Source organism: Pantherophis guttatus, chromosome 1 (assembly GCF_059756535.1).
Source record: "Pantherophis guttatus breed Tessera chromosome 1, ASM5975653v1, whole genome shotgun sequence".
Classification (NCBI taxonomy): Eukaryota; Metazoa; Chordata; class Lepidosauria; order Squamata; family Colubridae; genus Pantherophis; species Pantherophis guttatus.
The window spans coordinates 224,575,614-224,592,173 of NC_142063.1; the positions used below are offsets into that span (position 1 = coordinate 224,575,614).

At 40.3% G+C, this 16,560-nt stretch overlaps 1 protein-coding gene across 2 annotated transcripts in view; it reads right to left on the reverse strand.

The window, feature by feature from the left end:
- The window catches only part of KHDRBS2 (KH RNA binding domain containing, signal transduction associated 2), a 413,845-nt gene that overhangs the window by 59,702 nt on the left and 337,583 nt on the right, over positions 1–16,560 (reverse strand). For both annotated transcript variants that reach the window (XR_009621906.2, XM_060689217.2), the window contains exon 7: positions 6,877–6,959. Coding sequence is in view for 1 of the 2 variants with exons in the window: in XM_060689217.2 (XP_060545200.1) it covers positions 6,877–6,959 (83 nt within the window). In the remaining variant the exon portion in view is untranslated. The remainder of the gene's footprint in view (positions 1–6,876; positions 6,960–16,560) is intronic.

Genomic DNA, 16,560 nt, shown 5'->3' on the forward strand with positions numbered 1-16,560 from the left:
GCACATTATGCTTCTATTGCTATAGCTTAATGAACAGGCTGTGTTTTTTTATTTTATTTTATTTAGTTATTTGCATGCAAATCGCTCTGGAGGCAAATCTCAAAACGCTACATCTGTGCTATCCACATTAATGCCTAATTTCAAGACTTCGCTGAAGTTCATCTTGGAGAACTTTGACCCAAAATTCTCAGTTTCCAACTGTCATTTTGTCATCTCTGGTGTCAGTGAATTTTCATAACTTCATGCCAACTAAAACCTGACAGACCCACTCCTATGCTATACTATGCTTAAAAAAATTAAATTTCTCTTTGTTATGGTGGTCATTCATTGAATCAATTTGACTCCCTATAAGAATCAGTAACAAGGACTATAATGTACTTCTACAACTGTTCCTTTGTAAAAATTCTGAGCCCTCTTTTTTCTGGTGATTGTGTAAAGAACTAGCTCTAACATGGGACTACAGGAAACGAGATCAAGAACACCCTCACATCTTGAAAACATTTACGTCCCACATGCTAATCTGTCCAGTGCTACCATTGGACAGAATCAGGTCCTCTATTTGAGAAAGAAATCTGATTGAACCAAATTTGAAGGGCCTTGATGCTCTCTGTGCTTGGCTGCTTTCTTGCTGACAGCTCATTACCCAAACTAGGTAATATCATCAGTGCTACGGTACAGACTGATGATCTTATCTAGTCTGGGTAATGAAACATCTGCAAGAAGACAACCAAGTGCAGAGAGCACCAGGGACCCCTCATTTCAACCCTGAGCTACAAATATTCACCTTTATCAGTTCCAAACTTGAAGACATCCATCAGCTGATTTAAGTATGGCAAGGTCATCATGTGAACTCACTTTATTAAATGATATTGTGGGTGTTTTATATCATCCGGCCACTCTGATGCTTTTGCCTTGAGATTGCTGATGAATGCAAGAAATTAACGGGCCTCTCTGGAGCCCTACCAAAGCCCAATTATCTATGTGTTTCATATACAGCTATTCACAAGACAATGCATTGAAACCAATAGGAAGACAGCCAGAATTCTGAAGCAAAAAAATAAAAATAAACGTTACTTAGAATTTTGACTTAGTGAGAGATCTCATCATCTCCATAATTCATATTGACTTCCTCTCATATGAGGCAATACTTGACAACAGAAATTGAGAAAAATAAAAAGTGTTGATCTTGTATATCAAGTCAGGTCCTTTTTTTAAATGTATACCTAGCACTCTAGGCAGAATTCCATTATCCTTTTTTGTATGCAACAAAGTAGGTGGATCTGTCACAGTGAGGCATAGGAGCGTTATCTGTTGCTCCTAGAATCAAAGCTCACAGGAGGAGACAATCTTCATCTAGACAATAAATCTCAGAGACCACCTCAGCATGTTTTATAGCATGTATGAGAATTATATAAAAAAATTAAAGGGAAAAATGAAGACAAAAGGAATTTCTGGTTTACAATTTGAGCTGGAGATGTTTCTATGTACAAAGATGCACCGGTGGTGCCACAGCAATCCCTGTCTCTTCCCCTGTTCCCACCTTCCAACCATATTTCTGTCCATCAGTAAACAATGAAAGGCCAAAAAAACCCTGGTATATAACAATGTGAGCTTCTAATGCAGGGCTGTCCAGCCTTGGCAACTTCAAGACTTGTGGGCTTTAACTCCCAGAGTGGCTGGCTGAGGAATTCTAGGAGTTGAAGTCCACAAGTCTTAGAGTTGCCAAGGCTGGACAGCCCTTGTTCTAATGAATACTCTTGGTTGCCAGTGTAATGCATCTTCCTGGCAGGGATACACACTACTGAAAGAAGGTAAAGGCAGACCTCCTTTAGCGACTGCCACGTTTAGCAACTGTCCGCAATTATGACAGTGATTAAAAAAGTAACCTTATGATCAATCCTCGTATTTTCGACCTTTGTAGGCCTGTAAAGCAAAGGAAAGCTGAATTAATATTTTGTACACTGTCACAATTTCACTTAGTGACTGCTTCCCTTAACAACTGAGTTGCCAATCTCAATTGTGGTTGCTAAACAAAAACTACCAGTAATTATAAATCTCAATTGGAACTGAATCCATCCATCCATCATGGGGAAGGTCTGTTCTCTCACTAATCATAACTTGGGAGAGCTTTCATTTTGGCCCTATGTGTAATTTGCATCTGTATAAGGATCTAGCACTTTCTTTTTCCCTTGTCCTGCATGCCATTTTCCCTCTGCCCCTCAATTTAAATCTTACATCAGTATATGCATCTGATATATGAGCTGCACCCCATAAAAGCTTGTACCTTTTAATTAAATTCATTTGTCAGAAAAATTACACCGGACTCCTAATTTTTTTGCCACACACTCCTGTAATTTCTGATTTACAGATTATCTGGATATCTCCTGACTGTGCTCCAATTATTACCTCACAATATTTTTTAAGTGATTCACTCTCTCTTTCTCTCTTTAAAAAATAAAAACAAAACGACTTCCAAACAAACTCAAAATAATTATATAAATGTCAAATAAATTTTAAAAATGATGCCATAGTGCTGGCAGCAAAGGAAAAAGAATCATCATGGCTGCTGAAACTCAACCCACCTACTTGCCTCAGACTTAATTTGGTAGCCGAACTGATTCTGTTTCTGATTTAGATGGACACTAAATGAACAAACTGCGAGGGATTCCTATTGCCTCGGTGAAGACTTTAAACTTCTTAAGCAATGGAGTTTCTGCAGTGCAACCATCTAACAAACAACCTGAACGTAATAACAGGATGGAAGTAATATAACTGGGGAGGCAAATCCCTCAAACTCAATAACTGATTGTAAATTCAATCTCAATGGTCGGCTGCTGTCTTGTGCCTTCCAATAAAGCTGAATTATTGAATCAACGTGATTCGGTTTAACAGGGAATATTACTGTGAGGATTCTACAGCAAGCTATTACATAGTTATTAATATGTGATTTCAATAACTGACAATTGTCCCCATGATACTGGGAAACCATCTACATCTTTTTTATGATGGATAGATATTTTACTTTTAACAAAGCAACACGTTCCTCTTTATTTCTTTGTTCAAAACGATATCCACTCTGCTTTGCAATCCCCTAATGTAGTCATTTCCTAAATGCTACAAATGGTTGGAATCTCCAGTCTATCAGATCTTGGCTCCCTTTTCTCATATTATGCGTGAAAGTCAGGAGCCAACAGCACACCCTTCCAGAAGATTTATGCCTTCACTATGGCAAAATACACTCTGTAGCAGGATTCGGGTCTCACACCGGGTCTGTAATTCTTTCTCCAGCCACTCCGGCCTCATATTTATGTGAGTTCCTAAGGAGTTGGACAGGAGTCTGAGATGAGTTGGCAAAAGGCCCATGATGGTGATTAAAGAATCTGCCGGCTTCTTTGCTTTGAACTCAGGCCTTTCTGAACCACTGGATAATGACTTACATTTGGCATATTTTTGAACACCTGCCTATGTAAGTCTGTTACGATTCATCTTGGTTTGCATTGAGAAACAAGGATTTCTTTAAGTTCGAGATTTAAAAGAGCTGTGGTGGCGCAGTGGTTAGATTGCAGTATGGCAGGCTAATTCTGCCCACAGCTAGCAGTTCGATTCTCACCAGCTCAAGGTTGACTCAGCCTCCCATCCTTCCAAGGTAGGTAAAATGAGGACCCAGATTGTTGGAGGCAATATTCTGATTCTGTAAGCCGCTTAGAGAGGGCAGTAAAACACTGAGAAGCGGTATATAAGTCTAAGTGCTATTGCTATTTATAGCTGAAACCTTGTCTTATTTTCAGTTTTCCAAATATTTTAGAGGATTGGCAGGCAAATTTCAAGCTGGAGGGATGTGGATTCCCTATTGTGGCTAAAATGGCTCCTATTGTGGGTACAGGTAGCCCTTGATTTACAACCATTTGTTTAGTGACCATTCAAAGTTCAACAGCACTGAAAAAGTGACTTATGACTGTTTTTCACACTGATGACTGTTGCAACATTCTCATGGTCAGGTGACCAAAATTCAGATACTTGGCAACTGGTTCATATTTATGCCAGCTGCAGTGTCCCGGGATCATGTGATCATCTTTTGCGACCTTCTGACTATCGAAGTCAACAGCCAGATTCACATAACAAGTGTGTTACTCATTTAACAACTGCAGTGATTCACTTAATAACTGTGGCAAGAAACATCATAAAAAGGGGCAAAGTTCACTTGACAGCTGTCTCACTTAGCAACAGAAATTTGGGGCTCAGTTGTGGTTGTATCTTGAGGACTACTTGTACAGGCAGTCATAAAATATTCATTTACTACAGGGTGTAAAGGTGCTCCTTGTCATCCCAGTTAATGACCTCCTCTTCCTCGTCCCCTTAGCAAGATGTCTACCAATCCAGCCTCCAATATTTTTCTAGGCAGATGGGGCAACTCTTTCAAAGTGAAGAGGCATACAACCTTTTTTTCTCTCCCCCCCCTCCAAATCTGTGTGACCCATTTGTGGCAAGGCACAATTTGTTAGGCCTAACAATCCTCAAGGCTCTTGTTGGGAAATGAGGAGAGGCGACAAGACCAAACCCTGAAGTTTCTACAGTAAAAACAATGTACAAATGTAATAATAAAACAAACATTGCCCAGGAGGATAGGGATAGCAAATAAAAGAATCTGGGTGATTCTTTTATAGTAGGACAAGTGGGACAGTGGTGAACCAGTTTGCTGCCGGTTTGCTGGCTGCGCATGCACGCTGTGCGCCAAGTGTGCTCTGCGTGTGTGTGTGTGTGCATGCGCAGTATGCGCCAAATGCGCGGAAAAAGGAGGCTTTAGATGGTAAGTATAACAGCGAGGGGGGGGGGAAACAGCTGTGACGCACAATTTAGATTCACTAGAAAGCAGGATTTCCTGCTTTCTAGCGATTTTAAATTGCGCGGCACAGCTGATCATTGGAAATACCGGTTCGGAGGAACTGGTACAGTTTTTATCACTACCGGTAGAACCCGTAGGATTTCACCGCTGAAGTGGGAGCAGGATTGTGCTTGCAAAGAAAAGTAGCAATGTAATGCAACAGTCGGAGTAGCATTACAGCAAGGTTTTCAACAGATAGTGGTGTACCCAAGGATGAGATGCCATCTCTAGAAGCCAAAGTGGGATCCTCCACCTCTCTAGAAAGAGAGCTTGAGACATGCAAGATTGATGTCAACCCTTTGAAGCAGTCCAGAGCGGGAGACCGAAGTCATGAATACTAATACTACTTTTCTTGTAAGACTATTGAATCTTTCAAGTCTGAAAGTATTCCCTGCTTCCCTACCTGTATGTACTAGGGAGGATCAATTCTGAGATGCTGCCTTACATTTCTGCTTGGGCTCCAATTTTGTTTACCAAACTGTTGCCTCGGGAGGGGTTCTTCCTCCTGTCTTTCAAGGTTATTCCCACAACCCATTATAGAACGTACAAAACAACGATTTGCCCTTTCAGTGCTAGGTACCTTCTAATATGTCTTGCCTTGAAAGACTCAGTTATCTTCTTGAGTAGCAAATGTATTGCTCTTGTTGTGCAACAAATTCCTTTCTGCTAAATACCTTATCAGTTCTTGACTTCTGCTTGCTTTATCCTGTCTTGCATCCCAAGTTTTGTCCAGAGTCTTTCCTATGTAAGCCATACTGAGCCTCTGGTCTTACAAGATTCCCATGGTGTTACTCAGGGGTGGGTTCTAAATTTTGGTACTACCGGTTCTGTGGGCGTGGCTTATTTTGTGGGTGTGGCTTGGAGGTCATGTGACTAGGTGGGCGTGGCTAGCTGGTCAGAGTCATTTCTGGAAGGTCCTCGTACTTACGACCAGTCCTCGCACTTATGACCTGACTCATTTGTTTGCTTTTAACACTGAGCAGCTGTAGGACGGCCCTTTGATGCCCCGCAGCAAGAGTTTAAACAGTTTTTTTCCCTCTAGTCATCAGCTGGGACTCAGGAGGCAGCAATAGATTGGGGGTAGGGCCAAATAAAAGGTAAGAATAACGTGGTGGGTGGTGGGAGGGCAGGGTGGGAGAACTGGTTCAGTGACGTCATATCATCACCGCTACCGGCTCGGCTGAACCGGACCAAACCAGGAGGAACCCACCACTGGTGTTACTGAACCTAATTCTGTTCCCAGTTTCCAATGTGTATAGTTTTTATGGGTCTGGGAGTGAAATCTTCTGTACAGTCTTGCATATCTATCATGTCTTAGTCCGTATTTTATAGAATAATTTTTTACAATTTCAAATTTTATTACTTATTTATCTAATTCATATCCTGCCTTTATTCTTTTTACAAATAACTCAAGCAGTGAGCATATTCAACACACCTTCTTCTTCCTAATTTCCCCACAATAATCCTGTGAGATAGGTTGGGCTGAGAGAGAAGGACTGACTCAAGGTCACCCAAGTGAGGTTGGGATTTGAACTCGTGTCTGTCTCTTGCTTTCTAGCCGGGTTCCTTAACCACTTGAACAAACTGGTCTATTTAAAAATTATAAACAGCAACAATAAAATATGGTTGCCTACTATAATATTGTAGGGGGTTTTTTTTTGTTTCTTTTGTTCTTCTTGCAGCTCATCTGCTGCTTTATAGTCTTTTAGCAGGAAGAGATTTAAGCAAAAATAAGAGACTGCATTTGGGCAGAAATGGTAGCCCATTTACAAGAAGACGTCTCCTTTGACTTGGTTTTGGAAAAAAGGTAATTTGCTTCCATTTTGACTGTCATTGCACCATGAAATGTGATAATTTTAATATTATTGAAAAACATATTGTAAGAACTGAGATATGTTAAGATGTTGTTCCAGCAATAAACTGTCATTGGAGTTAAAAGTTAAAAATGTAAAGAAACCCAGGGACAGTTTGTTATTAAAATAATGAGTACTTACTTCTGTGTTTGTGTAGTATAGCTATTATCATAGGCTTCATAACTTGGTTCATCATATTCACCCCCATATCTATCATCGTATCCCTATAAGGAAAAAAAAAAGACCTAATTTAGAAAGCTGATCCAGTAACAGATTGACACCTGTAACAAAACCTTAATATTTAAGTATTACATTGAAGCAAATTAACGTATCTTCAAAAATACAGATTTGAATGGATTTGGTCCTTCTAGTCAAAGCATTCCCTGAGCAGAGTTTTTGTCACAACTTCCAGTCAGAAAAGAGACCCACCTTCACGTTTGACTCTGTTCTTGAGACTCATTTTGACTCTGTTGATCAGTGCTGTAGTGCAGAATTTGGGGAAGCATCAAGGACTTTGAAAATCTGGATTATTAATGTTGTATTAGGAGAATTTGGAAACCTCTAATTTGGTTCAGTGGCCTAAGCCAAAGCATCATAAGCGCTAATCAGGTAGAGATTACTCCAGAAATAATTCAGTGCTATTATCTAGACAAGACTGATAAAAATGGAGTTCCCTTGGTCAAAGTATGGCATAGAACAAAACGTAAATTGCATAAAGGTGAAACTGTCAAGTAAGCCATCTCTGTGAGGAGGCTAATCATGCCAAGCAACTTGAAATAGTGGTCTCAAATATGCCAGTAAGTTTGTTGTTTTGGAATACGATAAAAAATAAAGTGATAAAGATAAATGGGTTAGCAACCTTTACTATGAAGAATGCCCATCCCATATTCTAAACAGATTGTTTGTGGACTTGGCACTATCTAACAGTATGAAATAGATGAACTGGCAGATAAACTCTGGACAAAGAAACACAATGTGACTCTGGCAGAGAAAGGAAAATTGGCTCCGGGCAGAGAGATAGAGGCTGACACTAGGCAAAATGAGGATATATGGCTAAAAGTAAACTCTAATGAAGGGAGCCCAGAACCATATGGTAGCAAAGGAATATTTGGAATATTTAAGATTGAAAGTTATATAAATGAAACAAAGGTAGACGTGTTGGAATTAGAGCTGACCTACTGTATGGGAACAGTGAGGAATGGAAAATAAACTCACAAAATTAGACTACTAGTATACTCAGCCGTTACAAAAGTCCTCCTCCATTATTTTGATCAGGTTATGTACAACAGTGGTCTGAAGAGAGTCATAGTGAAAGGCTAGGCTGCTTTTTTCCTGCCTTAAAATGATTATGGCCCCTTAGAAAACCAAGAAGTGGCTACCCTGTTGGATCTGGGTTGTTTTTTTTCCCCTGCTGTAGAAAAGTGAGGAATGTCTCAAAGGTGCTATTCTAAAAGGCAACTGGACTTCTTTGTGTTTTTTTTTCTTTGAAAATGATTTGCTTCTTACCCAAGTAGCATCTTCAGCTTCTTTGATGAATAGCTAAACATTTTGAAAGAAAGAAAAAAAAAAGAAAGTTTGGAAAAGCATCTTTGGGAAAACCATGATCTAGATCAGGGGTCTCCAACCTTGGCAACTTTAAGACTTGTGGACTTCAACTCCCAGAGTTCCTCAGCCAGCAAAACTCTGGGAGTTGAAGTCCACAAGTCTTAAAGTTGCCAAGGTTGGAGACCCCTGATCTAGATGATTGAAAATCTCCATAGACAAAAGTGGGGAATTCCTTTTTTTTTTTGCTTTAATTTATATGCCGCCCTTCTCTGGAGACTCAGGGTGGCTTACAATGCGTTAAGCAATAACATATTGCTTTTCTTCATCTCATCTCCATCCTTTCTTGCTTTGTTGTTCCTTTACAATTTCTACTAGCATGGTCTACCATCTAATCTTGTTGGTGGCCCTTCAGAGGCTACTCATGACCTAGGTGTGCAAATGATGCCAGCACTTATAGCTTTTCTGATGCAGTGCTGTTATCTCAGTCCTTGGCTGTTAGGTATGCTGCTAGTAAGGCTGAAGAGCAATTTATTGTATATCCTAGGAAAATGTTAATGAAGGCTACAGTTATTTTTTTTCCCCAGGAGTTCAGCGTACAAATGCATTTCTAAATAGTGATGGGTGAAATAATAGCTTAAAAAATGACTAGATGATTGCAAGAATGCATTGTCTCATTATATCACTAAGAAGCTTATTACTGGCATATAAAACATACTTTTCTCTCTGTCTCTGTGTCTCTCTTTTCCTTCCTTCTTTTCTTGTACAGAGAAAGCCACAAGTAAGTGTTGTACCAAATATCTTTTTAACTTATATCATTCTGGTTCTAATTTCTTCTGCCCAACTAATAATTGGAAGGATACACTATAAGTGCTTGGGTAAATCATAAAGTCTATCAGTAGTCAGGTGGGTCAAACAAATGAGCTGCTTTAGCTATTAATTCTGCCAAATTTCCGAGAATGACTCTCAACCTTGATTTTAGAAGATTGGGTTGCTTAAAAATAACCTCTTTTTCTAACAGTATGAAATAGGTGAGCTCATGAATTAGCTCAAAAAAAAAAAAAAAAAAAAAGTGGGGGGGGGGGGGTTGGGGAAAATCTCTTCCAAGCCCTCGTTTATTAGTATTGGTCAAAGTTGCAGCTCAGAAATTCAATCAGATGTTCATGTTTCTGAATTAAACAGACTTTCTGAATCAAATTAGATTAAACTGGGTTATGTAAGCCAGTTTACATAACCGGGGGGGGGGGGGGCGGGAGGGCCCAGCTCCCGAATAAAGAGAACCAGTTCGGTGACGTCATATCATCACCGCTACCGGCTTGGCCAAACCGGGCCGAACCGGGAGGAACCCACCACTGCATCCATCCATTGATCCATCGATCGATCCATCGATCCATCGATCCATCTATCTATCATCTATCTATCTATCTATCTATCTATCTATCTATCTATCTATCTATCTATCTATCTATCTATCTATCTATCTATCTATCTATCTATTACGATGTTCCAGGTATTGCATGTTCAGGAAAGTTCATCTGACAAATAAATGCAGGATTAAAAAAGAGAGATCTTTCCAATGAATTAACATTAGACAAGCTACTTTTCAAAATCACTTAAGAGCTAGATGTTTAACCTCTGTGGGTTTTTTGTTTTGTTTTGTTTTTTGCAGTACCTACTTTACTGAGAAGTATTTTATGACATTTGAGCAGACAGGAACATTCCATGATATTTTGCAAAAAGCGTTGGAAGAGAAGCACACTCAAAAGGTCAAGAAAATTAAACTCTTTTTCAGAACAGCTTTGGCACGGAAAGAGATCTCCTATTACTGTTATATATTTAATTTTGAGTATCTACTTCAACCAGCCACGGTGATAGCAAATAAGATTTGTGGCTAGAGTCGCTTGAGTGCAACCATGAGAATGCACTGCTACGAACAACTCCAAGGAATTGCATCAGCACAAATTGGATTTTTCCTGCAATGTTAATCGCAGCCAGTATTATTGTCATATTTGGCAACTGACAAAGTAGCAACACTTAAATTTATACTCTTCAACCACTTTCCACTTTACCCAGATTATATTAAAATGGATAATTTTCAAGTGCAAATATCAAAAGCAATATGAATGCATGTTCTGCATCTGAGCACATTCTGGCAAAGGGACTGATCACTAGATGCCCTCTTCTGGAACATGATGCTATTATGGAGCAAGTTAACTGTAAACATGCTGGAAGAATTAAAAGCTATAGAGAAAAAAAAATTTAGAAATCAAAAACAGAAGAACAGTGAGTCAATAACACAATAATACTGATTTGCAAAGCAGACCAGCAATTTAAAACTGTAAAGTCAGATGGAAGAAACTGGAGTATTAAGATTATCTTTAGAAAGCTTTCTGGCCCCCTCAGAGAGGGTTCGCAACTTGGGTGTCCTCCTGGATTCACAGCTGTCTTTAGAAGACCACCTGATGGCTATGGCCAGGGGGGCTTTTTATCAGGTTCACCTGATCCACCAGTTGCGTCCCTTTCTGGACTGGGACACCTTGTGCACGGTCACTCACGCCCTCATCACTTCCCATCTGGACTACTGTAACACTCTCTACATGGGGCTCCCCTTGAAGAGCACCCGGAGGCTCCAGCTGGCCCAGAATGTGGCCACGCGGGTGATTATGGGGGCGACTCGGTGCTCCCATGTAACACCGTTCCTGTGCAAGCTGCACTGGCTCCCAGTGGTCTTCCGGGTGCGATTCAAGGTGTTGGCTGCCACCTTTAAAGCGCTCCATGGCATGGGACCTGGATATTTATGAGACCGCCTTCTGCGTTTGATAGCCTCCCACCGACCAGTACGCTCCCACAGAAAGGGTCTCCTCAGGGTGCTGTCAGTTAGACAGTGTTGATTGATGACCCCCAGGGGAGAGCCTTCTCTGTAGGGGCACCTGCCCTCTGGAACGAGCTGCCCCCGGAGATTCATCGGATATCCGACCTCCGTATCTTCTGCCGCATCCTTAAAATGCTATTATTCCATCAAGCAGGGCTTGCCTAAAATATTATTTTAATGGGTTACGGCATTTTAGACGATTGGCCAAACTATTCAATAATTTTAAATTGTTTTAACTTTTGTATTGTTGGTTTTATCTTGGCTGTACATCGCTCTGAGTCCCTTTGGGAGAAGGGCGGTATAAAAATTTAATAAAACTGAAACTGAAACTACTGCTATAATCTGTTTTGATTGCAGAAATCAGAACTAGGAGAGTTTTTTTAAATAGTGGGCCATAGCTTGGGAATTTCCTCTTCAGGTTTATATTAGTTATCTCATGTATATTTGTTAGTTAGAAAATTCTGTAGACAGGCAAACATGAAGCCCAAAAAAGGTAAATCTACATTTGCTAAACGTGCTTCTACCTGTTGCTGCTTTTTTAATGATCGTAACTTTCTAATTAGGGCAGATGGTTTTAGTATGGAAGGCAAAAGCAGTTTATTCATTTCACAGATGTTCTTTCATTAAGTGCAATCTGTCTGCTTTCTGTTTTAATCTGCAATGTTTTTTTTAAAATCACATGAAATATCTCTCAATGCATTCCTAAACATTTATTTTGTACATATTTTCTTAGACATTTATTTTAAAAACTATTTTATACTAGTATGTTTTTATCATAGATGTTGATTTGTATATATGTGTTTTGAGATGAGAAGACAATTTAGAAATTAGGAAAGATTTAAAAAAACGATTTCAGTATGTACTGGGTCCATTAATCTGGACCAGGTTGGTTTACTCTGAAATAAGGTTCAAATGAAATAGTTTAGCATCTCTAGGTTTTAGTAAAACAGTTGGTATCTCACTTGAAAGGACTTTGTTCTGTACTTAACAGCCTCTAAAATGATTAAATTTTGAAGTTTTGGTTCTGATGTTACTTCCATAGAAATAAATCAACATTTGCATCATCCAAACATATTTTATCTTCTGTTCAATCAGCTTCATTTAACAGAAGCTTGTTAGAATGGGACTGTAACTGATAATAAATGATTTCACGGAGACCTCCCCTTGTGAGAAATGCAACCTGTACAAATGCATTGTGACACTAGTGTCATCTATTCCTTACCATCAGCCCGGCACCTATAGACGGCTGTTCACTGTGATGGGGAATTGAGCCAGGTGTCTTTTCAGAGTGCCTCTATGCATTGAAGTGATGGTCTTCCCCTATATCAGGGGTATCAAACTCGATTTTATTGAGGGCCACATCAGGGTTGTGCTTGACCTTGGGGGTCCAGGGTAGGTGTGGCTGGAGAGGGCATGGCCAGGGTGGGCGTGGCCAGCTCAACATCACTTGTGTCGGGGCACCTGTGGTGGCCAAGTGCTAAAGCAGGACTTCCCTCAGACCCCCCTCCCTCTCATTATAATCTCCTTCCTTCCTTCCTTCCTTCCTTCCTTCCTTCCTTCCTTCCTTCCTTTTCTTCTCAAGGCCCACAGGCTGGCCCTTTGTTGTTTCCAGGGCAGCCCTGCGGGTCAGATCTAAGCACTCCACGGCCTGGATCTGGCCCGCAGGCCTTGAGTTTGACACCCCTGCCCTATATGGTGGTCCAGCGGAACAGAACAGAATAACAGAGTTGGAAGGAATCTTGGAGGTCTTCTAAACCAACCCCCTGCCTAAGCAGGAAGTTGTGGCACTTTGCTTCTCTTGGCGAAAGTGGTTTTGTTCTTGTTTGAAGGCTCTTCTTAATGCAGCGCATGCATAGAATTCATCCAGGCAGCTTTTAGCAAACATAAACAAAAATGTTTATGAAGAAATGAAACAAAGAATGAACAAAGCACGATATCACAGCAAGCAAGTTTTTAAAAATGCATGTGAGAGTTGGAAAGCAAAGTGACTTTACCAGTAAACACATAAAAAGTGTACATTATAGAAATGTGCACAAACCTGCATTGCACGTACTTCAAAGATCAAAGAATGAATGCAGAGATAGGAAAGAACTGTCTGCAGTTTGGAAAAATAAGAAACTAAGTATATTGAAATTGTTTAATTGTTAGGTTGAGCTATTTTTACAGCCAGGCAGGCTTTATTGGTTTGTAGCCTGAATCTACTTAATTCCATTATAGGAAATCTTACCAACAAAATGAAATACCTATTTTGAGTATTAAAGTATCAGATTCTTGCATGGCTTCCTCTTATTTACTATCATTAGAGGGTCAAGCACCTTGCTGTTCATCTACAAATGTTTTCATTATCCAGTAAGGGAAAGGAAGATTGCAAGGCTCCTATCACGTTTTCTGCAGGAACGGCCCCAGTTACTAGTAAATACTCCAATGGTGGGTTTCAATTTTTTTTACTACCAGTTCTGTGGGTGTGGCTTGGTGGGCGTGGCTTGGTGGGCGTGGCAAAATCCCCATTTCCTCCTGATCAGCTGGGACTCGGGAGGCAGAGAATAGAGGGGGCGGGGTCAGTCAGAAGTTTTACTGCGGGTTCTCCGAACTACTCAAAATTTCCACTACCGGTTCTCCAGAACTGGTCAGAACCTGCTGAAACCCACCTCTGAAATACTCCACCATCTTGCAGCTGAAAGTGAGTTGGAAAACTGGGCCATTTTATTTGCAATGCTAAACAACAGATCCTCTAAAGCAGTGGTTGCCAATTTTGACAACTTTAAGGTGCATGGACTTCAACTCCCAGAATTCCCCAGCCAGAAATTCTGGGAGCTGAAGTCCATGCATCTTAAAGTTCCCAAAATTGGAAACCCCTGCTCTAAGATTTTGGATTCCAGCTTACCTTAGAAGGAACAATAGATGTTTACCATGATATAATGTAAAAAAGTAAGCAAATTTGATCATTTTTTAAAGTCAGAAGAATCCTATGCAGTCCTTCTGCCTGAACACGTGGTGGCTAATGGTTAAGAACAGGCAGGATGGTCCTTGTTCCAATATCAGCAGGTCTTTTAAAGGAAAGCCTTCTCTCCATTGAGTAGGAAATGGACAGGAAATAAAATCATACCTTCTGATTTCCATATATGTAGGTTTTTCATTGGAAAACAGAATGCTTGCTGGAATTCTTGGCGTTACTTGCCTAATTCATCTTATCAGGGATTGCAGTAGGTTGCTCTAGGGCAGGGGTGTCACACTTGATTTCATTGAGGGCTGCACCAGGGTTGTTTGACCTCGGGGGGGGAGGGCATGGCCAGCTCAATGTCACTCGTGTCGGGGGTGCCTGTGGTGGCCTGAGTGCTCTGCCAGTGAAAACGGGCTCCCAAGCTCCGTTTTTGGATGCAATGGCCTCCTGCAACCCTCTTCCAGTGAAAATGGAGCTTGGCAGGGCTGCCCATGGCCCTCCCAAGCTCTAATTTCACTGGAAGAGGCATCGCGGGCCAGTCCTTCACTATTTCCAGGGCAGCCCCACTGGCCAGATATAAGCACTCCATGGGTCAGATCTGGCCCCCAGACCTTGAGTTTGGCACTCCTGCTCTAGGGACTGACTCCTTCCAAGCAGCTAGAAGACCTGGACATGCTAGGTCTACTGTAATGCTCTTTACACCGAGATCAGCATGATAGTTGGAAGCATTGTTTGGTTGCCTGCCCTTAGAAGCTTTGCAAGCGAAGAGGAATTCTTTCATCTCGGTAAATTGTGGAGATGTTTTAAGGTGCAATTCACCAGTGGAATGGCTTGCCTTCAGAAGTTATGGATGCTTCAACATGGGAGGTTTTTAAGAAGAGATTGGACAGCTCTTTGTCTGAGATGGCATAGAGTTTCTTGCCCGAGTAGGTGGTTGGACTAGAAGACTTTTTAGCTGAACGGGAGAAGAAGGGTTTATATAAATAGATATGAAATGCTGACACTTAGGCTTTCTGACTCATGAAAAATAAAGGCGGGAGACGGGAGAAAATTAGGAAGAAGCAGACAACGCTAATGCAGAAGCTCAGGCAGCAGAAGCAACGCAAAGCCATTAAGGGTTACTTATTCATCCCTTCAGAGCACTAACAAATGGATGGGTATCATCCGCTCCCAAATTTTAAAAGTGGAGTCTTAATTTCCCTTCCCATCTTCTGCATGCATCTGAGATGATGCAGATGACTCACCCATTACAAGAAGCCTGCTTTGCATGAATGTTAGCACTGATTCCTTCATACAACAAGGCATTTATGGCAGAATAGCAGCTCGCTGAAAAACAAGCTGTCAACTCCACTCCAATTATTTGGTGTGCAGCTTCAGCACTATGGAATCTTTTGTGACTGTAAATTCAGAAGTAAATGTTCTTCCAATCCTAGATATTTTTTAAAAAATTACCAATTTTTAAATTGGAATTACCAATTTTTCAATGCAATTCAGCATTGAATTGTTTTGGGAGGATCTTTAGCTAAAATGGTAATGAAATTGATGCACCTACTGCTGGCAGATTCTACAGGTATTCCTCGACTTACAACCATTTCTTTTGTGACCCTTCAAAGTTACGACATTTCTGAAAAAAGTGATGCTTGTCTTTGCACTTATAACCATTGCAGAGTCCTTGCAGTCACATGATCAAAATTTGGGCCCTTGATAACCATCATGGATTTATGATGGTTGCAGTGTCTCGGGGTCACATAATCGGCATTTCCAGGCAGTTTCTGACAAGCAAAATCAATGGGAGAAGCCGGATTCACTTAATGACCATGATTTGTTTAACAACCATGGCAAAAAAAGTCATAAAATTGGGCATGACTCACATAATAACAACCTAGCTTCCCAATGGAAATTTCGGCCCAAATATCGTCATAAGTCAAGAACTTCCAATATTATAAAAAAACTTAAAAGGCATAGATACTAGGATTATGGTAGAAAAATCAAAGCTTTCTTAGTGATAGCCCCATAATTATGGACTACATTGATTGGATGGAGAAATCATACCCAACATGCAAATCATGCCAACATTGGAGTTATCACGCCATATTTCTAGATTTCCCCCCCCGTGAGAATACATCATTAACTTTATCCTTCCTTTTGACACTCAGAATAATTTCATCTTATTTTAATTTTAAATTAAAAATTGTTTTTGCCATATCAGCGATTTGGGGTTTTGCATTTTATGATGGAAAGTCTGGCTTGAAATGAAACAGATACTGTTTTATCCTTGATGTTTAATACCGATTATTGTTTTAAAGGTTTGTGTATTGCTTTGAAAAGTTGCCTTAGAAGCCATTTCAATGATACATAAAATAAATTTAAAATATGGTAATATGTGTTCATATTAACGGAATCCTTTAAAAGGTGACTTAATTAATGCAAACTATCTCTAGGATTTCAGGCATAAGCATTAGCTTATTTA